Below are 21752 nucleotides of genomic sequence, written 5' to 3' on the forward strand. Positions count from 1 at the left end.
TAGTCTGTTTGCCATTGATAAGGAAAGGAAATAGCTTAGTCTTTCCAGGATGCATCCTGTGGGATTTCCAATTACACAAGAATTTTTGAAGCTTGTCCTTATGAATTTAGGCAAGGGGGAAAGAAAAATATATCTACTTTTAAATTTTATTCCCGCTGTTTTTCTCCTCCTTAAACCTTCCCCTTCGCTGACCAGGAGCAGGCTAGAGAAAGGCCTCTTGTACCATAATCAGGAGCAAAGAGGGACTTAAGGACATACAAGTCAACAGTCGTTGTGACCCTTCCACAACCTCTTGGTTGAGATTGGAGATTTTACTGCTTGAAGTAATATGCATTGCCATTCTGCGATCACAGTCCTAAACACCATCTTGCACGCGGGCCATGCTTCAGGTCATGTTGCGTAACAGCACAGAAAAGAAATTACCTATCCAACTCCTCGTTACAGAGGCTTGGTGTGCTAAACTGTAATCTGTGGAAGGGGGAGCCTTATAGCTCAATGCTGATTTGATTCACAAATCACTGTTGTCCGATTTTGTGGTCTTTTCATGTTTGCTAGTGAGAAGCACACAAGCATTAACCTTTTGCTCAGATTTCGCAATAATGCTTGACTTCTGCTCATCTACAGTGCCAGGGAGTGACCTCTTCTACAGAGTAAACAGATTAGTGTTGTCTTTCTGCCACCAGCAAGCCATTCCTTCACTCATATCAAACATCCTTGCAAACCTGTGGGGTGCAATGATATTTTCCTTAACACTTGTGGATTTACCAGGCCTCCATTAACATCAGTGAAGGTATCTTCAGTAGAATAATCAGGGTGAAAAATCATGGTGCCCCATTAGAAATACACCACTAAATTAAAAAGCCCAGTTGTAATGAAGCACCATCTTGAGCATGAACATTGAAGACATATTTAGATGACAAGTTTGGTATGGTTGTGCTATCTATTTGGCATCCACGCCAACATAAGATGTGGAGTCTAATTTGGGTGTCAAGGTGTGATCTAACTCTGAAGTGGACATTGAATCAACAATCAGATCAGCCATGATCTTATCAAATGGCGGAGCAGACTCGAAGGGCCGATTGGCCTACTCCTGCTCCTAGGTCCTACGTTCCACATTCATAAATCAAGACTGGACCAGTCCAACAGGCTACAAAAGTGGGGCCAACAAATCATCAGGAGCTGCGGAATCTGTTGGACGTCAAGTAGTTTGGGATCTCAACAGATATTCTTTTATCATTCAATTTGCAACTTTGCTGAGCCAGGTAATAATGCACCTTGGATACTTTTATTTCACTCTCACCCCATCACCTGTTCTTTAGGCAAATGCTAATTGTGCCTGCTAAAATGGGAAAAGATCTAACAACTTTGGTGACAAGAAGCAGTTTTTTGTTTGGGTCTTGCCTAGAATGGTGTGGCAGGGACTGCTGCAAAGTAAGTAAACAAATGGCTATGCCTGACCATAGTTAGAATTCAAAGGTACCTTTCATATCAATTTCCTTTGGGTTAAGTAATGATTTCCATTTCTCCTTTTTTAAAATCCCAGGTTCATTTCCTCCGTGCAAGCCATGATGGCAGTGTTCGTTGGTTACATCATCATTTCCTCCTGTAAGCATGTGATGAAAGACAGGTAGGAAGCTTTTGTTGCATCTTCTACAGCTGTTATGTGAGCTTAAACATTAGACACGCTTAACTGCCGCAACAGCAAGATATGGTCTATTATATAAAGTATACAGTGCAGAAATAGACCCAACCAGCCTATTCTGGCATTTATGTTACGTCGAAGCTCTTCCGTACTTCCACGTCTAACTCTATTAGCATAAACCTGTACTGCTTTCTTCCTTATAGCCTATCTATAAGCATCCAAACTTCCTGTGGTAACGAGTTCCACATTCTAACCACTCTCTGGGTGAAGACATTTCTTCAGAACTCCCTATCTGATTTCTTCATGACTCTATTCTATTGATGGCCTCTAATCTAGCTCCTTTCCACCAGTGGAAACACTAAGTCTACTCTATCAAAGTCTTTCATAATTTTAAAGGTCTCTATTAGATGGACTATGTAAGTAAGGACAGTAATCTTGAAATACATGGATTCTGTTTCTCCACCTCTGGGACTTTATGCCTCTTGAAAACAATGATTGAAGAATCCTGCTTCAGGCACCATGAAGTAGGTTTCGTAATCTGGAACATGTTAACAACAAGTCTTTATAACAACTCATAACTGTCTACATACTTACAGTAGAGGGTATAGGTATGGAGCTGTCTCCATTCTAGGTCTTAACCCAACTTTGTCCATCTCCAGACTGACCCTGGCTCTGGGTTATGTGCCTTCTTACATCACTGTGTGGGCAGTATTGTACTCAGACCCACACTAACCCTTTATATAGCAGACCCTTCTACTACACCTCCCCACAACTCTTTATCACATGGAAATAGAGTTACTTTAGTTTAGTTCCAAGTCTTACATTGTTTTAAGACTTGTGCATTTACCTTATTGTTACAACTTTAATGTGATTAAATTAACAACATTCTCACTACCCCATCTTCCCCCTTCAAGTTCTTAAAGTTAGAGATTCAGGTGGCCTGGAGGATTTATAACCCTTTCACATCTCGTTATTTACAGTGGAAGGTACAGATATGGAGTTATCTCCATTCTAGGTCTTAACCCAATTGTGTCCATCTCCAGACCGACCCTGGGTGTGGGTCATGTGCCTTCTTACATCACTGTGTGGGTGGTACTGTACTCAGTCCCACATTAACCCTGCTCAGTCCCACATTAACCCTTTAAATACCAGACCTTTCTGCTACACTGATTATACCTAGGGAAGATTGCACACATTCCAGCAGCCCTCATGGCGATTATTATACTATGAATTAAACCAGCATTGCAACGGAGCCTGCGCTGGTCTCCCCACACAGACACATACATGCACACACAGACATGCATATATACACGCGTGCGCATGCACTGGCCACTTACACATGCACACGCACACCACACACACACCACACACACATGATCAGAGGCAGACACTCTGAAAATTGATAACTATTTTCACCTTCCTAGACCAGAGTCCCTAAGGTCAATTGCATTGTCCGTACCTGAACCAGAACTGAGGTGACTAGCTCAGCACAACTGGGGGAATGAAACTGGGATCTTTCTCTTAAGCGCAACTCAGAGCCATAGGGTGGAATTTTCCAGTCCTGCCCATCACGGGAATCGTTGTAGATGGGACGGAGAATTTGACGTACCAGCCTGTTAGCTCAGGTAGGAATTTCCGATCCCGTGGTGGGCGGGACTGGAAAATCCCACAATAATCTATGATGTAGTCATAGTCTAAGCATTCACATATCAAACCATTAGAGGAGCAGCATTGCGTGTGCCTGTAAATATGTATTCATATTCTTCATGAAACTAAGAACAAAGCTCTATTATAAACACTGACTGGCTGGTGTGGTAAAACACCCCCATGACACACCTTCACTATCCTGGTGTTACCGCAATTGCCCAATCGCTAAATAAGATATTGGAATGGATTTAACTAAAAGCTTTACTTGTTTTAACAATAAGCAATTGACAAGTTTGCCACCCACACAGCAGAATGGTGAGCCAGGGTATTGTGAACAAAATATTCTATATAGATATACTCACTATCAAAAGGCATATAGGTTCCTGGCCTTTATAAATAGAGGAATAGAGTACAAAAGCAGGGGTGTTATGATGAACCTTTATAAAGCACTGGTTTGTCCTCAGTTGCAGTATTGGGTCCATTTCTGGGCTTTAGAAAAGACGTGAAGGCTTTCGAGAGGATGCAGAAAAGATTCATGAGAATAGTTCCAGGGATGAGGGACTTCAGTTACCTGGATAGATTGGTGAAGCTAGAGTTGGTCTCCTTAGCAAAGAGAAGGTTGAAAAGCGATTTGATAGAGGTGTTCAAAACCATGAGCAGTCTAAACAGCGTGGATAGGGAAACATTGTTCCCTTGGGCACAAGGGTTGAGAACCAGAGGGCACTGATTTAAAGTGGACGGCAAAAGAAGCAAAAACGGCATAAGGAAAAACGTTTTAACCAGCAAGTGGTTAAGACCTGGAATGCACTGTCTGAGAGTGTAGTGAAGGCAGATACATTGATGGCTTTCAAAAGGGAATTGGAAAGCACCGAAAAAGCAAACATTTTCAGGGCTATCGGGAAAGGGTGGGGGATTGGGACTGAGTTGCTCTTGCAGAGAGCTGCCACAGACACAATGGGCTGAACGTTCTCCTCCTGTGCTGTAACCGTTCTACAATTCTACTGGTTACATAGATGTATACTGGACAAACAGCTTCAACTTCAGCCTCATTTCAATCTGAGAGTTATAGGTGATACAGTAAATATTTAGCCCATCTTGCGTAATAATTAGATTCCTTCAATTAACATTCTTTTTAATACTATTTATTGTTTATTTGCTCTTTACTCCTAGGCATTGGATTTCTACAGCTTATGTGATGTTTGGGGCACCTTACATGGTTTATGATATTTATGCCATGTACCTATATCACTGGTACAAGCAAAAGATGAAACGCGACAATGGGCAGAACAGTGCGCCGGTCAACATTGTGACCGACTTCCTGAAGAAAAACGCTTTGATAGTGCTGCACCATCTTGTGCTGTTACTCGTCTGCTTCCCTATTATTGTGGTGAGGTTTCATCAACCCATCTCATTATATGCAATGAAGTTATGTCTGTCATATTTCAGGTGTTACGACCGGGTGAGGGGTGGGGGGTAGTGAGCTGGCTCCTCTTTTATTCAGCCCCCTTGGTTGGCAGCAACAAAGGCTTTAAAAATTTCTTTGCCCCGTAAATGCCTTCTCCAACCCAAATGTATTTATTTGTTAATAAGGAGCCAATCAAACCACATTTTCTTGAGTCAAAGAAAGAGTAAGTTTGTTCGATACTAAACCCAAGAAAAAATGATAAAGACGCAACAACAAATGCTCACACAGATATCAGAAGTAAGAAAATTAGAGTCCAATAAAAAGTTAAAAGAATATACGATTAAGTCCTTTGCTTGTCTTTGAGGCATAGATTGTTGAACATTGTGGCCGGTTGAAACTAGTTGGTTTCCTGTAGAATTCTGGAGTAGACTTTATTCAGGTCTACTTGAAGGTACCTTGTTAGCTTCCAGACAGAGAGAGAGAGATCTTTCCTGCTCTTTTCCAGCAGTGCTTTAGATGACTGTCATGTTTCTTTTTGCTCCTGTTTTCTTTCTCTTCTGCTTGGCAGAACCGGTTTTTAAAACTGTCTATATTCCCAGAAGGGAATTCAATTAGCATGTCTTTCATTCATTGTTGTAGACCAAGGTATCCCATTTTCCGATCTTTTCATCTCCAAAACTTTTGACACATTTCAAGATGTAAATCAACAGGAGAAGGGGGTTATTTCGTCCTCCACGGGGTTTTTGAATGTCTAATGAGTATCTGATCGATGACTAGCACTTTGTATCTTCAATGCCTTCCTTTCAAGAATGTCCCTGTTTGAAGTGGACCTTGACACCACCCCACCCCTCCGCCTCCCAGGTGTGAAATTCCTTGTAACAGGTCTGCAGTGCAATTCATATAGACTTTCCAGAGAAGTGGTCAACTTTACAGTATCAACCATCAGGTGACTCATGGCAGCCATTCTTTGATCAGTGTCTTTACTTGTTTTTTTTAAAAGAGGTCTTCTTTAAACAGTTCCATATGCCTGTGGTTAGCTGGTGAAGTTGTAGGTAGCTCTCATTCAATCACAGTTTCCTGTCATCGTGACAGACTGCGGTCACTCATTTCTGTTTTTAAACTCTGGAGCAGGAGCCAGAAATTTACAACTGTCTTCCGAGTTGCAAAATTCCTTCCCCAAAACAGCAGTGAAATTCTGACTTATTTACAAAGCACTTAGCCTTGAAGAGCAGGATCAGCTGAAACATAGTTCTGTTTTGGTAGCAGAATAATACATTGCGTGCTCCAGTAACACCCACTACCCTTATATAACAGTGCAGTTCTGAGTTACACCGCAGGAGGTGCACTTGCATCCTTAAAATGATTGTGATTACATAGTCAAACTGGACCCATTTCATAGGGCAAGTTTTTTGCTCTTATAAAGAGAGGCATTTCTGTGCTTTCTGGCCAATATGACTACAGAAGGTCAACAAAGAATAGCTGTCCATATCTTACTCTCAATTCTAAAATGGAAAAGGCAACGAAAAGACTAAGAAGCGACTGTAAATGCACGGACAGATATCACCTGTTCGAGCACATTTGAGAGCAGGGCCAATTCAGATAAAGATTAACAGGCTTAATATGGCTTGTAAGCAGGGCCTGGGTGAAGGGGGTGCAGATAGTGCTGATCACTAGGGCCCATGCCTCTGGGGGTGGCAGGGGGTGGGCTCAGGCTCAGACAGTACCATGCCCTCTCTCAACTGGCCTTCGCGCCCAGGGGTTGAGTGCTGCGTACCCTCTGGGGGCCCAGGCTCGACTCACCGCTTTTACTTTACCGGCAGCACCGCCCCTCTGCACAGGCAGCAAAGGGCCACATCCACATCCGACTCCGAGACCCGGCCGTTGTTCCTAATTCAACGGAGCTGCTAACTGGGGGCCCCCTCTACCCGACAGGCACACCAGTGGCAGTGCATCCCCCTCTCCCGGGGCTTGGCCCCAGTACCCTGGTTCTCCTACCCCTCCTGACTGGACTTCGTGTGGTTCCAACTCCCTGCGACGATGGTCAGATGATGTCACCAGACATGGGGTAGAGGTGTAGGTTTGGGTTGCAGTTTGGCGAGGAACTGACATCACTGATCTTCCAGGCGACATGGAGATCCCCAGGCCATCAGCTCCAAGTCACTGTTACCCAGTGCGCCAGAAGATGATGTGGGTCTTCCCACATACAGAGAAAAGCAGTCAGAGGCCTTGAGACGAGCAGATGCCCCAGCAAGAGAATGGGCTGCAAGAAACTGAACCAAGGAAAGCACAAGAGAGAGGGAGCGCTTAAGCGAGCAAGAGAGAGGTGGGGGGAAGCATTTGAGCACCCTCAAATGGAAAGGGTATCAAAGCAATGGAAAAGGGCCATTCTCGGTTCACCAGGATATAGTGAAAGATGGAGGAGGCAGAGTTCGGAAGAGAAACTTGAAGTTTCTCACTAATGCTGCAAAAAGTGAGTCAGTGCGTGACAGAATGAATGAATGTGTATGTGTGAGAGAGAGAGAGAGAATGTGTGTGAGAGAGTGAGTGCGTGTGAGAGAGAGAAAACCCTGAAATTGGGAATGAACCGGACACACGCACACACAAACGCACAGAGGCTGCTTGGTTTGGGGACACATTTGCACGCACCCTTTTCCAACCCATCCACCCTTTCCCAAACCTACCCACAAACCAGGCCAGGTGAGGAGGAACACCCAGGCTGAAAAGAAACCCGCTTCCAACCCCCACTTTCGTATGAATTCCACTGAGGCCAGCTAGGAGTGTGAGGCACCAGAGGCGAATACGAAGTCGGTGTTAGTTAAATCCAACTCCTTAGCTCGACCCCGGTCCCTTCCCTGGTGACCCGGACTTTGGGCCTAGTTTGTCCTTCCCTAGCTCTGCTTCTTTAATAAAAAGGCCAAAAAGGTTTTATTAGTTAGCGCTGCTATTTGGCACTTTTTCATGATTATTTTTATTAATTACTCATTTTTAAAATGATGAATTCATTGCTTTGACTTTGTTGTTTTATGTTTTCTTCATGTCTTAACTTTGTTTGAAATTCATCTTTAATGTTGTGCCAAACTAGATCCCAGGCAGCTGCTGCTGGGTTTCTTGCTGAAGGGGGAATGAGAGGCTCACAAGAAGTCCGATTGCTTTTTAGAGGGATGGAAAAAGGAGTTATTTTTGCTCCAATAGAAATGGGAAGTGTTGGAAATGATCGACCTGCCTGGCAGTGTCTATGCAGAGAGAAACAGAGGTAGTGACCCTTCAGAACTAGTGCAGATCATAGATCTGAAGTGTTGACTCTCTCTTTCTCTCTCCAGATGCTGCCTGGCCTGCTGAGTATTTCCAGCATTTTTTGTTTATATTTCAGATTTCCAGCATCTGCAGTACTTTGTTCTCCTATTATATTGGGCATTTGTAAGTGTGGTTCGTTTCAATTTAAAATGAAAAAACATTTATCACTCAATGTAAGCTATAACTTTTCTGTTAACAAAGCCCACCTGTATGGATAGAAATATTGTTATTGGTTGGTGCTAATTGACTGAAAGGTTTTGCCAGTTTTAAACTTGGAAGTGAAACTAAGAGTCGTGTGGCAATAGAATTTGTCATTATTAGTTCAAGATATTTTCATTTGTACATGGGATTGTTGTTTGCGGTGCTTGTGGTTCAGGTCTTTTGGATGTTGCTGTCCGGATATTGCACAGGGCCAGGTTGAAAGAAGCGGAGATGGTTGCGTAATATGAATGACTTAGTTGTGTATAATTGTCTGACAAAGCCATGGTTGTAAAGCATATTGTATCGAAACCTAAGCTTTTAATGGGCTTTATAAATCGAGGCACAGGGTACAAAAGCCAGGAAGTTTACAATAATTTACAAGAATACAAAAGCTAAACCTGGATAAAACATTTCGACCTCACTGTGACTATGGTTCCCAATTCTGGGCAGTGGGCACTGGAAGGATGTGATGGGGAGGTTGGGATAAGGGGCCCAGAAACAGAAAGAAGCACTGGTGTCGAAGATTTCTCTCCCTAGTCCTGTGTCTAGGGGCACTAGAACAATAATTTGCATCTACATATCTCCTTTAGTGTAGTAAAGCTTCCCAAAATGCTTCACTATAGCCAATCATTTAGAGAACGTCTGAAGGAAATGTGCTACAGCTGAGCAACTGAAAGGCACATATACTTTGCTGCACTGATTCTGGGGCTGCAACTGATCTTACCTCAATCAATCACCGTGCTCATCATTTAGTTAACTGCATCATAATGAGTTTATATGCAAATTTATGGAAATAGGGGTCCTTCCAATAATCTCAGAACTGGAAAAGACCAAAACCAAGGCTTCCGTCTTGATGATCTGTAGAAATAAGAGCAGGAAATGGCCAGCTCCACCGTCACCAGCGACCCACAGATAGGATTTGCCTCCAATCCTTCCTTTACAGTAAGTAGAAGTCAGGTGGCAGCTTGCATTGAGTATCGGTAGACTTGGCTGAATGAGCTGGGAATTTATCCACTGATTTTCAACGTGCAACAGGGGCAAGCAGACATGAGCAGCTTTAAAATATTGACAATTTACCAAACACATGACTGGCCTGGATAAAGGCCATTTTTTCTAGCGTACAGTAATTTCCTGGCACTCATGCCTGACGGTGGGTTGGGTTTGAAGGGGTGATAAAATTCCTGCAATACAAAGCCTTCCAACTCATTCTCTATTTTGAATACTCACTGTTGTAGGGTGACCGAATTGTACTATTAATGAAAGAGTTGATCTGCAGACACTTCTTGGGTGGAAACATTAAGTTTATTTACAACGTACTCAGCAGCAACTACACATATGCTTTCAACTCCAACTCTATCTCTACACTGACTGCTGAGGTAGCCTGCACTACTCTCTTATTGGCTACTACAGATCATGTGATCTTGCCTAGCAAGTATTATTCTTAAAGGTACATTACACTAAATAAAACCATAATTACTACATTCCTCCCCCTTTAACTCAGCTATACATATTGTATTTACAAGTACATATTTTTCAAGCCAACATAATATTTACACTTGGTAATGAATTTACAAATTCAGTCTTTCAGGTGGTTTCCTGGTACATGTGGAACGTCTCAGTTCTACAACTTCAGATTATTTGTCAGGAACCTCCTTTTCCGGAGTTGCCTGATCATCAGTTGCTTTGGTGGGCACTTGCAGTTCTGTATCCTCAACTCTTATAGGAACATCAGACATGAGAGTCTTGGGCTGAGTATTCTCAACAGGAAATGCAGACCTGGTCATGATCACTGGTGGAATCAAATCTTGGTGATTTGTCTCTCTTTTCCTTAAATGGTTCACATGTTTATGGATGATCCAGCCTTCCACCTCCACGTGGTAAGATAGAGGTCCAGTCACTGCACTGATTCCACCTGGTAACCACTTTGGTCCTCCCCCAAAGTTCTTCACGTATACCAGCTCTCCTACAGTAAATTTCCTCTCGTGACAATACTAGTCATGTCTAGTTTTCTGACTTCCCTGACTCCTTTCCACTTTCCCCTCGAAATTCGGCATTATTAAGCTCAATCTCGTCCTGAGACGGGGTTTCAACAATAACTCCACAGGTGTGACACCTGTTGTTGTGTGAGGGGTGGTCCTGTAATGAAAAAGAAAGCGTGCTAGCTTGGTTGTCCAGGAATTGCCAGTTAGCTTTCTCATGCATGCCTTGAATGTTTGAACTGCCCTTTCGGTCAGTCCATTTGAGGAAGGGTAGTATGGTGCAGTTTTCACATAAGTGATACCGTTGAGGCTGATAAACTATTGAAACTCAACACTCGTAAATGCCGTGCCGTTATCGGAAACGACTACTTCTGGTAGTCCATGAATGGCAAAACTCTGACGTAGTTTCTCAATTGTAGCGGCTGACATTGGTGACTTCACCTCATATACGTCCAACCATTTTGAATGGACATCGACAATGAGCAGAAATATTGTTCCCAGGAAAGGTCCAACGTAGTAAATGTGTAACCGCACCCAGGGTCTACCTGGCCACTCCCATGGGTGTAACAGAGCTGTCACTGGAAACCTTTGCAGTTGCTGACACTGCACACAGTGCTTTGCTAAACTTTGTATTTTGCCATCCATCCCTGGCCACCATAGGTAGCTGCGTGCAATGGTCTTCACTCGGGCAGTTCCTGGATGGGCACTGTGTAGTTCAATTAAAAGTGGCTCCCTTCCCTTTGGAGGAACTATCACTCGTGTTCCCCACAATAAGATACTATCCTGGCTGGTTATTTCATGTCTTCTGTTGAAGTACGGTTTCATTCTGTCAGATACGGGTTCCTGTGACCAACCATGTAACACTTGTTCTCATACTTGAGATAGGACTGGGTCCCAACTTGTCCAGTCTCTGATCTTTCGAGCACATACCAGTGAGGACTCTAAAAAATTTAACAGGAGAACAAGTTCCTGTGGAACTGGGACGTGCTCATCATTTTCTTATAAAGGCAAACGACTAAGGACATTGGCATTTGCAATTTGATTACCAGGCCTATGTATGAAAGTGTATTCGTATGCTGCCAGAGTTAAGGCCCTATTAGTATTTCTGTATCTTCTCTCTAACTTAGACTTTAATCTTGGCCTTTTTAACTTCACTATTGGCCAAACTTCTCTCAGATGCAAGCTCAACTTGTCTGAGCTCATTGGCTGAGTCTGCCAAAATTTCAGTATCTGTCTGCTTCTTGGAAAATTCTGTGATTTTTGCCTCAAAGCCTCTTTAGCTTCATTTAGCTGATTTTTCAGCTCTTCCATCTCTTTTTTTGTATTTGTTTGCTGCCTCCTGGAAAATTGAGCATTGTTGTGTCTTCTCTGCCAACTCGGTTCTTCAGTTTAGTCAGAGAATTCTTTCTGTTTCTCTTCATACTCTTCCAGAGGTACAAACTTTGACCTGAGGGAAGCTTGTAGTATGTGAAGGTCTTTCAGCAGGTTTCCTTTTTCCCTGCGAAGGTTGCTCACCTCATCTCGAACTCTGTCATCAAGCAGGGTCTCTTTGAGTTCCTTCTAGCTTTTGGTTTAAGACAGCCTGCATTTCTTCAGGTTGTTGAGTCCTTACACACTCCTTTTTCAAAACAGGAATGCTTCCAGCATCCTTTTGGAATCCCAGTGGCCAATCAGGTTGATCTCCCTTAGCCAATTTTGCCCCAGAAGGCTTGGTCCTCTGCCTCTCAATACTAACACTGGTAGCTTTGCCGGTTAGCTTCCCTAATGGACAGTTCTGTGCTTATGCCTTTTACTCGAATGTCTTCACTTGGATATGTTTTTAGCTAGTTGGCTGTTTCTTCTAAACTTAATTGATGATCAGACATTCAGATATCTGAAGGGATGTTCCTCAATTACTGTAGTGGAGGCTCCTGTGTCCACTTCCATTCTAACAGGTTTGCCATTTACTTTCACTGTGACAAATATTGGTTCTGTCTTTCCAACTTTTGGATTAAACGACGTGTAAATGTCTGAATTTGTTGTTTCCGGCTCTTCTACGTTGTAGATTTCATTGGGCTTCTTCTTTTGTTTACAAGCCTGCTTGAATCTTTCCTTGCACTGCCTCATTATATGTCCATTTCTATGACAATAGTAGCATTCAACTTTTTTAGACTGTCAATCGGTAAAATACTGATTGTTTCCACCTTTGTTAAAGTTATTCTTTGATTTCGCTGCTCAGTTATTTTTCTTCATTCTTTGACTAGCGGGGTCTGTTTCCCGCTTCTCGGCAGGCTTGCTTTCTCACACCTCTTTCGGCTGAGATTTCCCACCCAGTGTAGAGGACAGCACCATTTTGCGCACCCTCTTTTGCTTTTGAATCTCTTACTGAGCTTTTCATGGCCAGCGCTATCTCTAGCGCTTTCTTGAAATCCAGGTTCACTTCGGACAATAATCTTTTCTAAATAGTGTCCTCTTTCACACCACATACTAAATGATCTCTGAGCATGTCATTCAGAGTTGTATCAAACTCATAATGTTCCGTTAGCTGCTTCAAATTTGCCAAGTAGCATGCAATTGTCTCACCTGGGGCTTTATTTTGTGAATTAAACCTGAACTTCTGCATCGTGACTGAGGGCTTTGGTTGAAAGTGACCCTTCACGAAGTCCATCAATTCATCGAAATGTTTCAAATCTGGGGCACAGGGTGCCATCAAACTTCAAATCAAACTGTAGGTTTTGCTCCCACAAGTACTTAAGAGGATCACTTGCCTCTTCTCCTCCTCCGGAATCTCATTCGCTTGAAAAAAGAATGTGAGGCATTCTATATATTGAGACCAATCGTCTGCAGCTGGCTCAAAAGGATCAATTTTCCCAAATTGTGGCATTTTGAGAGGGGATAACTTCTTCAATTCTAACAGAGCTTGCTACTACAATCACTGGGCGAGGTACAGTGCTGATTTCTTTTTAACTTGATTCCTTCTGTTCAACCCTGTTTTATCCTCACCGCCAGTTTGTTGTAGGGTAGTCAAGTTGTACTATTAATGATAGAGTTGATCAGCAGACACTTCTTGGGTGGAAACATTAAGTTTATTTACAATGCACCTCATCTTCCGATTAGGCACTTTACAGCCTTCTGGACTGAATATTGAGTTCAACAACTTCAGATCATGAACTCTCTCCTCCATCCCCACCCCCTTTCCGTTTTTCCCCCTCCTTTTTATTTTTTCCAATAATTTATATAGATTTTTCTTTTCCCACCTATCTCCATTACTTTTAAATGTATTTCCACCCATTGTTTTATCTCTACCTTTTAGCCTTTTTAGTATTCTTCACCCCACCCCACCCCCACTAGAGCTATCTGTACCTTGTTTGTCCTGCTTTCTACCCTTAAATTAGCACATTCCTTTAGATAATATCACCACCTTCAACACCTCTTCGTCCTGTTGTCTGTGACATCTTTTGGTTATCTCCACCTATCACTGGCCCTTTACTAGCTCTTCGTGTCCCAACACCTCCCCCCCCTTTAAACCAGCTTATATTTCACCCCTTTCCTATTTTTAGTTAGTTCTGTTGAAGGGTCATGAGGACTCGAAACGTCAACTGTACTCTTCTCCACCGATGCTACCAGACCTGCTGAGTTTTTCCAGGTATTTCTGTTTTTGTTTTTGATAATACTAATGCTCTGCAAAAAACATTGGCAAGATCACAGTCAGAGCACTGCGTCTCACTTTTGTTCATTGTTCTTACCCTACCTCACTTTTGAGTACTAGACAATGGACATCAGTGCATTGGGAAGGGATGGGATACAGGATAGCACTGGGACACGATGTTTGAGCAAAGACTAATTAAACTCACCCACAGTGAAAAAAAAGTCGCAGTGTGGGAGAGGAAGACATGATTTCGAAATAAGGTGAAGTGGAAAATGGAGAACGTCAGTAGAAGCTAAGGAAACAATAATTAAGCTAAGCAGACAGAGTCAGTGTTTTAACTTGTGCAATAAACCACCACCTGGCATAGCTGATGTTTACATAGAAAATACAGCCTGTAAAACGGATGCCCAGCTAATCAGCGAGTCCAACCAGACCTTTCTTCTCCCTGTGAAAATCTCTTCGCTCGACCAAGCACATGCATTTAAAAAACAAACTGACAAAGCTGGGTTATGCAAGATGAGTATCCCCGTTGTGAAAGCACAATGTTGTTTTGCAATTTGTTAACGTTGGGACATTATTTGAGTGTGGAGAATGAGGAGGGTGACATGTTGTGCTCACCAGCATGCCTAAACAGAAATGCTGGCAAGAGGATTCATAGTACACACTACCATAGTTAACATAATAGTTCTTCATTTAGTTTCTCTCCCACTCTCCATGCAGTCAATCAGTTAAATACCTCCCAGCTCAGCTCTTGTTGACATCAAGAGATTTATGCTTAATTATTTCACTTTGCAAAGTTCTTTGCTCCTGTTAACACTTATGGTACTTTGCCAACACCTATTTCCTCAGGCACCCTCCAGTGCCTCACCTATTTTTTCAATATACTTTTCTCATAAAATTTGTAATAGTACATTAAATTGCAAAACAATTCAATTTCTTTCAGCATTAGCATGTGGCTCTGAAGTGCCTCACTGCACTTACAATTATATGCTACGTTTGCAATATATATTTCCATTTCATGTCAAACACCCTCTGGTGCATATAGCCTGATGGGTTTTACGCTGGTTCCAGCTTCTTGGTAAGCTGTGGTGGGAGGGCCTTAGACTGTGGTCCTTCCCTGTTGAGCCTTTGCACCAGTAACTCACCTAATTTCAACGGTTGACCCAGGTACAGTCAACATGCAGATTAAGCATGGCAGGTATCACAGTTTAGCCCAATCCCCTTTGAGCTTTTACCAAGCGGCAGTCAGGAGTGGAGACCCTGGCTGACCTCTCCCCAACCCCATTCCTAGTTCAGTGACAATTGAGGCCAAATCCAATGCCCCGACAACCACCCTCGCTGAGATTGGCTGGTTTAGTACAAATGAAGGAAAGACTTGCATTTATATAGCGCTTTTCACAACCACCAGACATCTCAAAGTGCTTTACAACCAATCGTGCTTTTTGAAGTGTAGTCACTGTTGTATGTAGGGAGCCAGTTTGCATACAGCAAACTTCCACAAACAGCAGATAATCTGTTTTTTGTCATGTTGATTGAAGGATAAATATTGGCCACAACACCAGGGGTAACTCTTCTTGGAAATAGTGCCATGGGAACTTTTACATCCACCCGAGCAGGCAAGCCATGGATTAACATCTCATGCAAAAGACAGTACCGCCAACAGTGCGGCGCTCCCTCAGTACAGCACTGGAGTGTCGGCCTTGATTTTTGCACTCAAGCCCTGGAGTGGGACTTGAACCCGGAATCTTGTGATTCAGAGAGGAAAGTGCTACGAACTAAGCCACAGCTGACAGACTAAGGATAGAGCCTAGGCCCCAATGTGACCCCAATGAAACATCTTGTGTGACCCCAGTGAAAATTGGGGGGGGTGCTGTTGAGGAGGGAGGTGGTGGTTAGAGAGTTGTTGAGCTGGTTGGGGTTAGTGGGAGTTGGGGAGGGAGGTATTTAAAATTGCTAGGCTTGCCCTGAAAAAAGTAAAGGACCACCTTTTTACAGGCTGTGTTTATTAGCAGCGATCAAGCCTCAGAGAACATACAATTAAACCGTGCTCACCGACAGAATAAAAAACACCAACATTTGAAGGGGCCTCGCAGCTGTCACAACTCAGTCTGAGCTCCACAGCCACCACTGCTGCTTCGCAGCTTGCTCCCCCCCGGCAAAAATCTCATCCTGGGGCCATGGGAACCCCTGGCCTAGAGAGTACAACTCCGGTCAGTGCCCAGTCGGTGTGGTCAACCAGCTGAGCCACTGGGCACCAGAAACATTTAAATGGCATCTTATTAAATCTCTCCGAAACCTCCCAAAGCACCTCACACACAATGGCCAGAATTCTTCCCACGTTGGGCGGGCTCGGAGGGAACGGGTGGGGACGGTCGTGGAGCTGCTCTGCGCTACCCGTGCGGGCGAGGGAAGGAGGGAGAGTCGGGGCCAGGCGTGCACGCGGAAGAGCACTTCAGTCTCCCCCTGAGGCACGGAGCTGCCTGATGGAGATTGAAGCGCTTTTGAAAAATATAAATAAATGTAATAAAAATATATTGAAGCATGTCTCCTCATGGGACTGCGTCACTTAAGACGGGACCTGTTTTTATTTTTCTGAAAACCCTTTTATTTCATTCGCGAAAGCTTTGGGAAACCTCATCCCGCTCGAGGATGGGGTTTCCTAAAAAAACGGCAAGGCCACTTGGCCTTTTAGCCTGCCCGCCAACCGTAAGGTTGGACGGGCAGCGTGAACTTGAAATTAATTATCGAGTTCATGGCCTTAATGAGCCTTTCAATTATTGGCGGGCAGGCGCGCAGCGGATTCCGGCGCGCGCCCACCGAACAAAACATCCCCGATGACTTCGGGGCGCATGCCCGACGTTATCAGGCGCCATGTTACGTGCCAGGGTGTTGGGCCCACCCCTGCACGCCAGCTGAAGAAACCTGGCCAATGAATCACTTTGGAGCGGTTGTTATGTCACTAAATGCAAATAGACCTTCTAATCCAAAATCAGCTTTCTTCTTCGGCCTTCCTCCAGCCAACATTCTTGTTACTATCAAGTAATTACCATGGTTTGAGAACAAGCTTCCTTGTATGTTTACTTTGGCAGTTCTCTGGAATACTAGAACAGGCAGGTTAATCATTTTATCTGTATAAATTTGGAGGTGGATACCTCGGATTTGTTCAGTCACTGAGCTACTTGGCTCATCGAAAGATGTGGAACTCTGCTCCCCCTGCCCTACTTTTTAAGTTTACAGTGCCCTGAAAGCCTTCACTAAATTACTGAAGATTACCAAAATCATACACGGTGTGTGATGAGGTGAACAGTAAAAAAAAATAATAAATTTCAAAACAGACCAGCGATGTAGAAGTGGGATGAAGGTTCACACCCACACACCTCGTTGCTGAATTTAGCTGTGATAGAATGGGATGATTCTGGTGTGTGCGGAATTCAAGTGATAACCATCCCACGTTCAGCGAAATCATAGCCAATGACTACAAGACAATATTGTCAGAGAGCCAAGAGCAGTTTGCCCCTCTCCCACACAGGTCACAGACTCTGGACAGGAAGTCACAGACCTCTGTCCTTGGCCTTCACCCCACCTCCCCAAGTTTTGCACCACCCGTTCAAAGCACCCCCTTCAAATAGCAGAAAGGAATTCCATACAAATACATTCAACATTCAGACTCTAGCATAACATGGCAGAACCTCACGACCAGAGAATGATGGCATTTTGAGTACATTTCGATGTCATATTGGACTTAAAGAGTACAACTAAAGCTGTAAAACCTCGAGTAATCACTCGGTTACATGTTACCACTAATACAGACTGCCAGTTTACATTGCCGTTGGTCTCCCCTGAGGTAGCTCATGTTGTGTGTTGTCACCTCCAGTTCCTCCTGTGTTGTATTTACTATGGTATTAGCCTTTGCAACCAAGCTTTGGACATGTGACAACAAAGGTGTCATTGGTTTTACCAAGAAAAGAGGGTTTTATAATATGCCTTCTGGATATGTATGTGCATATATACTGGTTGAGCCAAATATTGCATGGTCAATTACACATTAGTCTTACAAAACTCATGAAAGCATTGCATTAAAATAAAACAGGACCTAGATTTAAGGGCATCCAGTAATAGATTTTAAAAGAATACAAGTGCTGGAAAGTCCTGTTCGCCTATCACCCCTGTACTCACTGATCTACACTGGCTCCCAATCGGGCAACTCCTTGATTTTAAAATTCTCATCCTTTTTTTCAAACCCCTCCACGGCATTGTGCCCACCTATCTCTGTGATCTCCTCCGGCCCCGCAGTCCTCTGAGATATCTGCACGCCTCTAATTCTGGCCTCGAGTCCATCCCCAATTTTGGATCGCTCCGCCATTGGTGGATGCACCTTCAGCCGCCTAGCCTTCGGGCTCTGGAACACCCACCCTATACCCCTCTGCCGCTCTACCTCGCTTACCTCCGCTAAGACCGTCATTGAAGCCTACCTTCTTGACCAAGCCTTTGGTCATCTGACCCAATATCACCTTGCGTGGCTCGGTGTCGTTGCTTGGGGCAGAATATTGCCGTCAGCATGCGGGGGCGGGACCGACACGCCGACCCTTAACATGACCCTTGCTGACGTCAGGCGTGCGTCCTGACCTCATCGCGGGTCATTTCGATGTTTTGTTGGGCGGGTGCGTGCCAGAGGTGGCTGCATGCCCACCGGACTGTCAATGGGGCCTATTAAGGCCGTTGAAAAAGCAATTAGTCAACCACGCTGCCCATCCGGCCTTACGGGCAAAGAGGCCAAGCGGCCTTGGCGTTTTTCGGGAAACCTCATCCACGGGCGGGATGGGGATGAGGTTTCCTGAAGCTTGTGTAAAAATACACGAATGCGTTTTCTTGACTTCACAAACACGTCCCAGCTCATGTGAGTGACACTGTCACACGAGGGGGACATGTTTAAATCATATTTTTTTTTTTACTTTATTATTTAAAAACTTTTACTTTCTACTTAATCTCCCTGAGGCAGCCCTCATTGCCCTTTCGCGCGCATGCGGCGAAAGCCCCTGGTGGTATGACGCTCCTGTGAAGTGCCTTAGGATGTTTCATTGCGTTGACGGCGCTATATAAATATAAGGGGTAACGTTTTTTGGCTTGGCGGGCGGGCGGGCGCCCGACTCGATCGAGCGCAAATTAACACCAGATGACGTTGCGCACTCGCGTGATATTTCAGTCAGCGGACGCGGGCCAGAATCAGCAGCACGCCCGCTGACAATTAAAAGGCCTGTCAAGTCCATTAAAAAGTTAATTAAAATAAATTTTTCGCTGCCCGTCTAACCAAAAACGGTGGGCAGGCTGGCGAAAAGGCCAAGCGGCCTTTGCACTTTTTTTTTGGAAACCTCATCCACGGGCGGGATGGGGTTTTACAAAAGCAAATAAAAATCAAATAAAAACGTTACTTTTTCATTAATAACGTGTGGGACGTGTTTTATTGCATTTTTATTTTTTTAATGACATTTTTTCATATATCTTCATCTCCCTGAGGCAACCGTCCCTCCGCCTCAGGGAGATTATGTAGCGCGTACTCGTGTGCATGTGCGATGGTCACGCTCGCCCAGTTTGCCCTTCTCGCCCTGCAGAGGCAGCGCTCAGCACTGCCGCTCCGGTTTCGCGCTGGGCGAGCCTTAATTGGCTCCTGCCCGCTCCACCAAGCCCGCACACGTAGGGCAAAATTCTGCCTGAGGCGTTGCAAAATGGAGCACTTCCCAACTACTGTACTCAGTGCCAGTACAGAATACGCTCAAGCCAGCTAGAAAGCTGCCTTTACTTTTTCATATCTAAGCGTCTTCACACCCAACCTTAAAGCACACATTCCTCCTATAACATGAACTTTCCACTTCTCAAAAGCCTGAGTGAGACGGCCAGTGATGATCGGATTGTGGGTGTGTTTCTCCTGTAGACCCTGTACTGTCTAGAAATTGCATTGGAACTAACTTAAAGAAAAAAAATGCCAATACTGGAAATCTGAAGTAGAAGACAGATATATACAAAAGATCAGTCAGCACTGGAGAATAAAAGACAAGTTAGTGAAGGTTAATAGTTTGGGTGGGACAAGAGTGCTGACTGACTTGTTGATTTTGCTTAAGGCCAATAAAGGGTCAAGACGCTTTGCTCCACCAGTTACGGGCGGATTCAAACACAAGTCAAAAACTCAAAAGTCTACTAACCCACTGCACCAGCCAATTCCGCTGAAGATTACAATGTTTTTGTTCAACAAACTGCAGTGCCAATCCGCTCACCATGTTTTAACACCAGAACTTTTGTTTTAATTTGCAGTACTACAGAAAGGGCCTCGGGGATTTCTTCCTGGGTTGTCTGTTCTTGGCCGAGCTGAGCACACCATTTGTCTCGTTTGCCAAATTACTTAGCCGGGTTAGTATCAATGAGAGAAGGAATAAAAATTATGCAATGTGTTATTTCAAGGCACAGAAACCTATAATAACCTATTTTGTTTTTATTTTTGTAAACAGTTCAGAAAGCAGAACACGTTGCTGTACAAGATCAACGGTGCCATCATTTTGGTGATATTCTTCTTCTGCCGTATCCTCGTGTTCCCCTACATGTACTGGGCCTATGGCAAGCAGTACGGCATCCCTGCCCACCGGGTCCCCTTCCACATCCCCCTCCACTGCACCTTGGGCAACGCCATACTGATGGCTCCTCAAGTTTACTGGCTCACTCTGATCATCCGGAAGGCAAGGAGCATGAAGGCAGAGTGACATGACGGCAAGGAAGATGCCGCTACTGCTGTCCCCACACGCAAGGCAGTGACCTCCTTGTGGAGCTGTGCTGAGCATTATTTTGTTTTGGAAGTATTACATTTTTTATGCTGGGGCAATTTTACCAGTCCAGCCGGCCTTAATCTGTTGCAAGTGCAAATTGGGAAATTTGTGCCCACACACACACTGCCTGCACTGTCAGAAAATCACATGCACCCGAATTTCTGGTACATATTCCCTCCTGGCATTAGGGACCTGTAAAATTACCCCTATTTGCCTTTTGATAATGATAAAAGATTCTATTTAATACATATTTTATAAAGTTTATTGTGGTTTATTGAATAATTTAAGGTTATAAACTCAGTTCTTTACGATGTTTTAAACTAGTTTGAACTTCATTAAAAGACAGTACCTGATTGAATGTAAAACCTGACTCCATGTAGTTTGGACCCTTTTCTTTTTAATAAAAGGTTTATTTTCTAATAGGACAACAAAAAACACGCACATTTCCAAGCAGCCCTTTCACATTCCCCTACACTATAAAGATCCAACTCGAAGCTAATGCCATTCTTCACTTTCACAAATACATCAGCTGCACCACTCAGAAATGTAAACCAAAAGAGATGGGAGCTCCATCGCTGAATTGATTCCAGTAAATGTTTCCTGCCACAGTTTAAATAATAGCTCACTGGGATTTATTCACAATGATTGTTAATCACAAATATGTGTACCATAGTCAAACCACAAAAGTACATGTATTTGCCATGACCAAATACTCCCATATCATTTCACCTCGGCATGTAATTAGAATGTAACCAATACAATGGGTGACATGCTTTTTGTGTAGATTGGTTCGAATGACACTTCTTGAACCATTTCATCTCATTTTTCCAGAATAACAAACCGTACCATGTTTTCACATCCAGTGTTTTGATCTCTCTCCCCCCCCCCCCCACCCCCCAGACTTTTCTGTTAACCTTGTTCCAGCTGTTGATGGCCTGCTATATAAAGAAATACATCTGGACACTTGTCTTAAATTTGCCCTTCTCAATCCTGAGCCTGTGCTCACCTGTCCATGTGCCTTTGTATTACAGTTGCCAACTGTGATGCAATGTATTCCTGGAGGTTTCATCACATGACTTGCTCCCACACTCCAGCTATTCGTCGGCCAACACATCCATCCTTGTGATACACTGCCTTCCTGCAC

The 21752-nt window shown here is 43.9% G+C and overlaps 1 protein-coding gene across 2 annotated transcripts in view; it reads left to right on the top strand.

Annotated features, from left to right (window-relative positions):
• Window positions 1-20978, top strand: part of LOC121283427 (ceramide synthase-like) — a 34704-nt gene extending 13726 nt beyond the window's left edge. For both annotated transcript variants that reach the window (XM_041197993.1, XM_041197992.1), the window contains exons 2-5: window positions 1544-1627; window positions 4460-4676; window positions 20103-20198; window positions 20297-20978. In XM_041197993.1, the coding sequence (XP_041053927.1) occupies window positions 1544-1627; window positions 4460-4676; window positions 20103-20198; window positions 20297-20545 (646 nt within the window). In that variant the 3' untranslated portion in view covers window positions 20546-20978. The remainder of the gene's footprint in view (window positions 1-1543; window positions 1628-4459; window positions 4677-20102; window positions 20199-20296) is intronic.
• The last annotated feature ends 774 nt before the right edge of the window (window positions 20979-21752 follow it).

This window comes from Carcharodon carcharias, chromosome 10 (assembly GCF_017639515.1).
Source record: "Carcharodon carcharias isolate sCarCar2 chromosome 10, sCarCar2.pri, whole genome shotgun sequence".
Lineage (NCBI taxonomy): Eukaryota > Metazoa > Chordata > Chondrichthyes > Lamniformes > Lamnidae > Carcharodon > Carcharodon carcharias.